We start from the raw sequence: 7,293 nt of genomic DNA, 5'->3' as shown, positions 1-7,293 counted from the left end.
ATCATCAAAAAGAATCCTAGCTGCTGAATAAAGCATTGTTTTCATCCAAATTCCATCAATGAAAATTTTTAGCTACTGAATAACATATTCTTTTATATGACCCTCATCTCTGCTTCCAATCTTTACACATGGTTGGTATTCCTTATAAGAATAGAAACACACAGAACCTGGATGGACATATTAAGCATTGATGGGTACAGGGAAACATTATTTGTACGTTGGTCCCCAGAACTTGAAATACAATTGGTATGTGATGATGCAGAAATGTATGTTTTCTCAGAATGCCAAATTTCAACGAACCTTCTCCAAGATACTCAAGGTGTATTAGCACCAATCAAAAAAATCTCACAACAGTAATCTCTACAACAAAAGAATGATAAGAGTTTATATCTGTGATGATTCAAATCAAGTATGTAGTATTTCATCACTGGCTAAATGAATCCTCGCCTTGAACCTCAGTTCTCAGCACAACTTGGCCTCAGCCAAGAGAGCAGTGTAGTTATAATGGTCTTTCAGATATTTTAGCTTTCAAAAAGAATCCACAAATTTTAATCCTGATTGTATACAAAGTTGTAAGCACTAGATCAGTTTAGGACTCTGACAAAGAAAGGCAAATCATTTCCTGATTTCTGGATATGCATATGTTGGCAACACTAGCAGTTTTCTTTTTTCGTTTTTTTACATATTTTCAGCCCAAAGTTTAATTGTCCGATCATAAGATACAGATGCCATAAGTTGTCCATCTGCACATGAAAAAAATGAATCAACTTCCTTGAAAACAGCAACAATTGTTTTCAATCAGTATAAACCAAGTTCTTACCGCCAGTCATATCAATGCCCATCACCTTTCCTTCATGCCCAGCAAGTGTTTTCACCGGCTTGAAATCCCGTGCCGACCATATCTGCAAATGTTTTCAGCATAACCAAATTTCAGCCCAATCAATCAACAAATGTTTTTACCAAGCAAAATGCAAGTCATTTAATTGGCTAATATGTTTGACCAAGAAAATTTGAGTCCAATTACTCCAACATATGTTTTCACAAAGAAACAATCAGTCAAACTATCAATGTTGCAGAAATCTTTAAATTCAGAAGATGACTTACTCTGCAAGTATTATCATATGATGCAGTGGCTAAAACATAACCCTCAAAAGGCTCATATTTCACTTGTGATATCAATGAGTTGTGTGCGGGTATAATGTACAGTGTCTGTCTTTTCCTCAAATCCCAAATCCGGCAAGTATGATCTTCACTTCCAGTGGCCAGATGGTATCCATTTGGTGAAAAATCCAGCCCAAGTACCTGGCCAAAACCCAATCAAGATACATGGAAAAAACAATTTGAGATAGGTAAAAAGGGAGAAAACAACAATAACACCCCCTAATAACTTCTTCAATATTCACCATTATACCCAATATGTTTATAATGCTCACAAGGATTGCCCTCTGTAGTGAATTTTCACTAGATAGGCTTATTCACTTCTATGCCTGCAATTTTGAACGCTTCAGGATATTTATGTAAATACCCAACTGGGGTAACTCACTTTAGTGTCTTAAACTACTTATAGCCAGGAACAGTTTTTAAACATACTAATGACTGCCGAAAAGTATGTACCAGCTACATAAAAGGAAAAACAAAAACAATGTAGCCTGAACATTTTGCATAGCACACATACCATTAAGTTTTCAAAAACTCCAAATCAGAATACCCAAACTTAGGGCGTTTTGACTCACTCATCAATTAGGAACACTCAAATACATATCATGACGGGAAAGAAATCATGCAATAAATAGAAAAGACTTACTGCTTTGACATGGCCTTCCAAAGCTAAAATACTTCGTCCAGTTCGCAAATCCCAGACACGAGCTAAAGCATCAAGGCCACAGGATGCAGCCAAGGCGCCATCACCTTGAAATGCTATTCCATACACACTGCGGCTGTGACCTTCCTGTAACAGCAGCTCAATACCAGTATTAACATCCCACAGCCTCCAAGTCTTATCAAAACTCGCGGTTCCCAGATACGCACCCGAGGGATGGAAAGCAAGGCGAGCCAAACGATCAAGGTGACCTTCAAACTTCCTTATTTGTGACCCCTCGAGATCCCATAGAATAGCAGTGCGATCAGCAGAAGCTGATGCCAAGAACCTATCAGTGGGTGAAAACGCAACTGAGGTGACACGCTCAGTGTGGCCTTTCAATACTGCCTTCTTTTCCATGTCTTCAACATTCCACACTTTTGTTACACAACTCCATCCACTGTAAGAGAGCACATAATTGGTCAAAAGACTGTCTATAACAACATTAAATAGTTAGCTGTGGCTACCATTCGAGGGATGCAGACAAATGTAATCTTGGCAATTTGTGAAGACTAACTTCTATGATACAACTTGTGCTAAATTGCCATTTCCTACAGAACTTTCCAGACATATAGGACACTCTTCTTCATTCCGACACATAATTATCATCTTTATAAAGCCTATCATCTTCTTATGCAGACACCATAACACTATCATCGTTTTATGTACACAGTAAGCATTTGTTGCCTCAACTTAAATGAATGGAGTGGAAGATTTAGCACTTAACACCATAAACCTATCATCGTTTTATGTATACAGTAAGTATTTGTTGCCTCAACTTAAATGAATGGAGTGGAAGATTTAGCACTAAACACCTGTAGAAAAGTTAGAGCAAGGGGTGATCTTGTAAGAATATTCTACAGAATGCAGATATTCAATGCACTTTCTTTGACTTTGCGCCAATAAATGTGCATTTCTTTTGGGTTTCTCCTATTAAAATTACTCGCAATATGAATCCTTGAAAACATGCTGTATACCTTGGCATACCATGTGTGTGCCTTAAAATAAAGTATCTATGCTCTATTCTCAAACACATAAATATGAGTGTATTCACTCAGTCACAAATAGTGGCAAGCATGTTCAGAGAAAAAAAGGAGAGCCAATTAGTTATATATGGAGATATATATCAAAGTATTTGTATGGTGAAATATACACAATATGTAAGTACAACAATTATTTGATTTATATGTATGAATAACATAAAAAAATAGCACACATGTAATGTATTTGAATATGCATATGTAGATATGTAAATGGATATGAATGTGCATATATGTGTGTAATGAAGTGATGCATATGTGGATGTGGATCTCTCTATATGTATGTACGTATGTTTGTCTCTCCAAAATCACAACTTTCATTTTCCATTCACATTTCCATTTTTCTTTCATACTAATAGCATAGATGTATTATAGAGACAAACGTACAAGGAGATGGAGAGAGAGCTCACCTTGTAGCAAGAAGAGTAGCATCAGGTGAAAAGGCACATCCAGAGAGAGGTCTATCATCTCCAATCTGGCTACAACTCATGGACATTTGCGACATTCTTTTGAGAACAAAATCTAATTCTGCATCTTCATCTTCATCGGGATTCTCTCTCTTCTGTTTCATGCTGGCAATCCTCGAAGCAGCTCTGGGAAGAGAATACTTAGAAATCTCAACTCTAGCTTTCAGTAAATCCTCACTTCCTTCTGTATAAAAAGGTGCTGTTTGAATCTCTTCCATTTCTTCTTCTTCCTCTTTCAAAACCCCATTTTCAGCTAAAGAAGCACCAAACGCATGTGAAGAATTTAAGAAAGAATCCAACGTCCCTTCTGCGTCAAGCTGAGCCATTAATTCTCTCAATCTTTCTCTTCTTTCCATCTCTTTCTCTCCAAAGAGGGTGATCGGTTGATCAAGGCTTCGAAGACGGATTCTGACAACAGCATCGTTGGTTGGAACAGCGAGAGCTTTTGCTCTTCGTGCCATCAAGAACTGTTGTAATGCTAACTCTTGCCTTTCTTTGGCTTTCTTGCTCTCTTCTGAGACTTCGTACAAGTCTGCGACAGAGCCTTCTTGTTCTTTCTTTTTCTTAAGTCGAACGGGAGTCTTTTTCTGCTGAGCAGCAATCTCTGACAACATGTGATGAGCAGCATTCTCCTCCTCCACGTCTTCTTCGTCTTCGCCTTCGTCTTCTACATCTGCTTCTACATCTGCATCTCCTCGTGGCTCTGTTTCGTCTTCGTCTTCGTCTTCTTCCATGGCTTGAGCAGAAACGATCTCTGAAGCTTCAGACTGTGGGAGAGGAGGAGGAGGAGGAAGGAGGGGGGGCGTAACGAAGACCGGCTTCTCCGCCATCGCTGAAAGCAAGGGGGAAAAGCTCCTCCCCTTCTTACTTCGCAGCGATATAAACCCTAAAAAAATAGAGAGAGAAAAAGGAAGAAAGGATATGGAGAATTTAGAAATAACACAGGGATGAAGAAGAAGAAGAAGGCAGAGGAAGAGAAATCGAAACCCTAATCATAAATAATTATACGGTATGCCAATAGCACGAGGAGGGAAAAGGAGAAGGGTTATTTCAAATGGTATGTGTGTGTATGTATGTATCTATCTATCTATCTATTTAGCCTTGCCGGACATAAGAACCCATCATATTCATTTGTTCTGTTCTATCTGTTCTGCTCCGACGTCTCTATTTCCACCCAAATCATAAAGAGGTCTGGTGAGGGAATCGCGGCTATGGACGGTGTCGGGTGCTTAGCTAAGGGCGCATATGATATGCACTGCCTGATCCATATTCGAAAAAAACACGCCAATCAAAAAGCTCATAACCTCCATCACTAGACACCCAACCAATCAAAATCCAGATGCTTGTCACCTGAGATGCCTGAGTCACACTCTTCAAACGCCCGACTCACAAGAAGACAGCCTACTCAAACTCTTCACACGCCCTGCACCTAGGAAGACACCTTACTCATACTCTACAGGCGCCCTACACCCATGAAGATGTTGTCGTGATGTGGCATGGCCAAATGTCGAAAGTGTGTGGAGGAAAAGAGAAGAAAATGAGAAAAAGAAGGTCTTCTTCTTCGTTTTTTGCTTCAAATTTGCTTGGGAGCTCAATTTTCTTCGTGGAGGCTTCAAGCATAGGTTTGGCAAGCTTGCACACCAGTCATTTGAAGGGATGACAAAGTGGCGCGAGAACTTTACCTTGATTTGAGGCATCATAGCCGTTGGAGCTAGTTGCAGTCTCAACAACCCACACGACTCGCCATCACCAAAAGCTCTAACCATCCCCACCTATCATATTTTCGTCTTCTTTTGTTGTCAGTGGTTAGTGCTTTTTTACCACTGTTGTAATCCATCGTCCATTCGAACCATTGTACACACTAACTTATAAAGGGTTTTTCTTGTTTAATCTAAACGTTCTTGGCCTAAAACAAGTCTCCTCAACCGTAATCTTGCTTATCCATCCTTAAGTTTATGTTCATACGTTAATCACTTGTTTCAAGTCTAACCTCGTGCATTAATTATTGGCCTACTTGCGAGAGGGAAAAGGAGGTCGACACATTGCTCCTTTTAACTCTGCCTTCCACTAGACCCTACTTTCCCTTCGACTCTACTCTCCCTTCGACTTTGCCTTCCCTTCGACTCTAGACTAGAAAACCTTCGACTCTAGGGAACCTTCGCCTCTTAGGAGACTTTAACTCCTAAGAGCTTTCAAGTCCTAGGATCTTTCGAGTATGTCGAGCATTCGACTCCTAGGAGCCTTCATTTGTCCAAACATTTGCACCCTCCTAATCCTTGCATCCTCCCTAGTCCAAGGTCCTAGTTGAGTAGCACACGCATGCACATTAACACAACATACTTTGGTTAACCCAACGTGAAAGAGCACCAAGGGAGGATAATGACAACCAAAGAAGATTTCACGTAGATGATGTCAAGGATGGTGATGGGTTGGTGAGGGAAAGAGAACAACAAGATTTTGTCGAGAACGTGGTCGAAAAGTTGATCATTTCAACCGGGACAATGTCCCAAAAAATTTAAAAGCCTACAATGTCCAAAATTATGAATCAGAGAGATGTGGACGAGGCAATGAGGCTCAAATGTTTTTGTATGGTGGTGGCCAAGCCGAGGTACGAAGAGGCCAAAAAGCTTCAAGAAGCTCACGACTCATGGGAATCCTTTGAGGAAATGATACTAGAGAAGTGCAATTATGAAGAGCCGAAGGCACGAGGCCGATACAAATTTGACCTATTGGTAGCATCGACGAAGACCCACCAAAGTGCTACACATGTTTTCCTAGTGTTTGAGCATCGTTTTGCTCAACTTTTGAGACGAGATCAAAGACTGATGGGGGTAGATAAGGTCCTAAATTAATGTTTGTGAAGTCGATCGATTGAAAAGAAAGAATAGTCATCAGAGTTCAATTGGAGGATGATGATGGTGCAAATGGATTGACCAAATATTGGGCCAAAGTGAAAAGAGTATGTCGACAACACGATGGAAGGGAGATAGGATCTCATTGGCGATGATAGAACTCACAACTAATGTTCAAAGGAGGTCGGGACGGATCAACCCATTGCCGCCTAAGGAAGAGAGCTCAACACGAAAAAGTACAATGGTACTCGATTTCAAAGCCTACATGAGGGAGGCATACGAGATCTTAAAGCGGCAAATTGAAGTGAAGGGGAAGCCCGGCTGCAATAGAGCCGGAACCAAGGTAAAGAGTGGAAGAGGAGGAAGTCACCCCCCGACAAATGAGGACAAATGATGTGGTCAATACGATGGCCCAATTACGGTGCAATGGATGTACCATGGGAGAAGGTGTGGAACAAACCACCTTCTCCGCTAGCGATCAAATGACGGCCAAGGATGAGGCCGATAACATGAAAGCAACAAATGCCACCCCAAGAGTGGATGACTGTTTTCGAGCATGAGTTGTGTTTGAAACCTCTAGGGACAAGGCCTATACAGTTGAGATAGCCATGAAAAACAATGCCAAGACGAAGGTAGCTAGGGACAAAATGACAAATGAGTATGACAAACGCACCGGGACATCCTCCCCACTAGTCCTAGAGACTCAGGCAATGGTGGAAGGGGACATATCAGTCGGTGGAGAAAGAACCATCACCGAACAGTCGGGCCCGAACCATTGTAAGAAGACCCAAGAGACAGAAGGCGGCGTGAGGAAGTGAAGGTCGAAGCCGATGCAAAGGATGATGATGATGCCAAACAAAGCACAATGGTGCACGAAGAGGGCCAAGGCATTTCAGCACAATATGAGGGGTGTTCCTTCAGATGTGATCACAACATCCAACTCGAAGGAGGATTACTATCACGAAGATCGAAAGAACGATGCTCAGCTCTAATACGAGAGCATGCCATGAAAGAGGATGAAGTGGGAAACATACAATGTGTTCATCTAAGGGCCTAAATGTGAGCATGTACCAAAA

The 7,293-nt window shown here is 41.1% G+C and overlaps 1 protein-coding gene across 1 annotated transcript; it reads right to left on the bottom strand.

The window, feature by feature from the left end:
* Window positions 1–254: 254 nt before the first annotated feature.
* LOC147862944 (U4/U6 small nuclear ribonucleoprotein PRP4-like protein) lies at window positions 255–4,237 on the bottom strand. The gene is made up of 5 exons (XM_087321379.1): window positions 3,309–4,237; window positions 1,805–2,258; window positions 1,105–1,302; window positions 821–902; window positions 255–743 (listed from the first exon to the last, which is right to left on the bottom strand). The coding sequence occupies exons 1-5, from the start codon at window positions 4,193–4,195 to the stop codon at window positions 679–681; spliced, it is 1,686 nt and encodes a 561-aa protein (XP_087177505.1). The 5' UTR covers window positions 4,196–4,237; the 3' UTR covers window positions 255–678.
* Between the last annotated feature and the right edge of the window lie 3,056 nt (window positions 4,238–7,293).

This window comes from Azolla caroliniana, unplaced genomic scaffold, assembly GCF_043228905.1.
Source record: "Azolla caroliniana isolate FFs.n. ecotype wild unplaced genomic scaffold, voAzoCaro1.0.p SCAF_6, whole genome shotgun sequence".
Lineage (NCBI taxonomy): Eukaryota > Viridiplantae > Streptophyta > Polypodiopsida > Salviniales > Salviniaceae > Azolla > Azolla caroliniana.
The sequence above is the reverse complement of the archived record's forward strand: the minus strand, read 5'-3'. Positions and strand labels throughout refer to the sequence as shown.

Coding starts and splice junctions, on each gene's coding strand:
- LOC147862944 (XM_087321379.1), bottom strand. CDS start 4,195: ATGGCGGAGAAGCCGGTCTTCGTTACGCCCCCCCTCCTTCCTCCTCCT. Junction 2,259..3,308: donor GCTACTCTTCTTGCTACAAG/GTGAGCTCTCTC, acceptor GCTCTCTTACAG/TGGATGGAGTTGTGTAACAA. Junction 903..1,104: donor CATATGATAATACTTGCAGA/GTAAGTCATCTT, acceptor AAACATTTGCAG/ATATGGTCGGCACGGGATTT.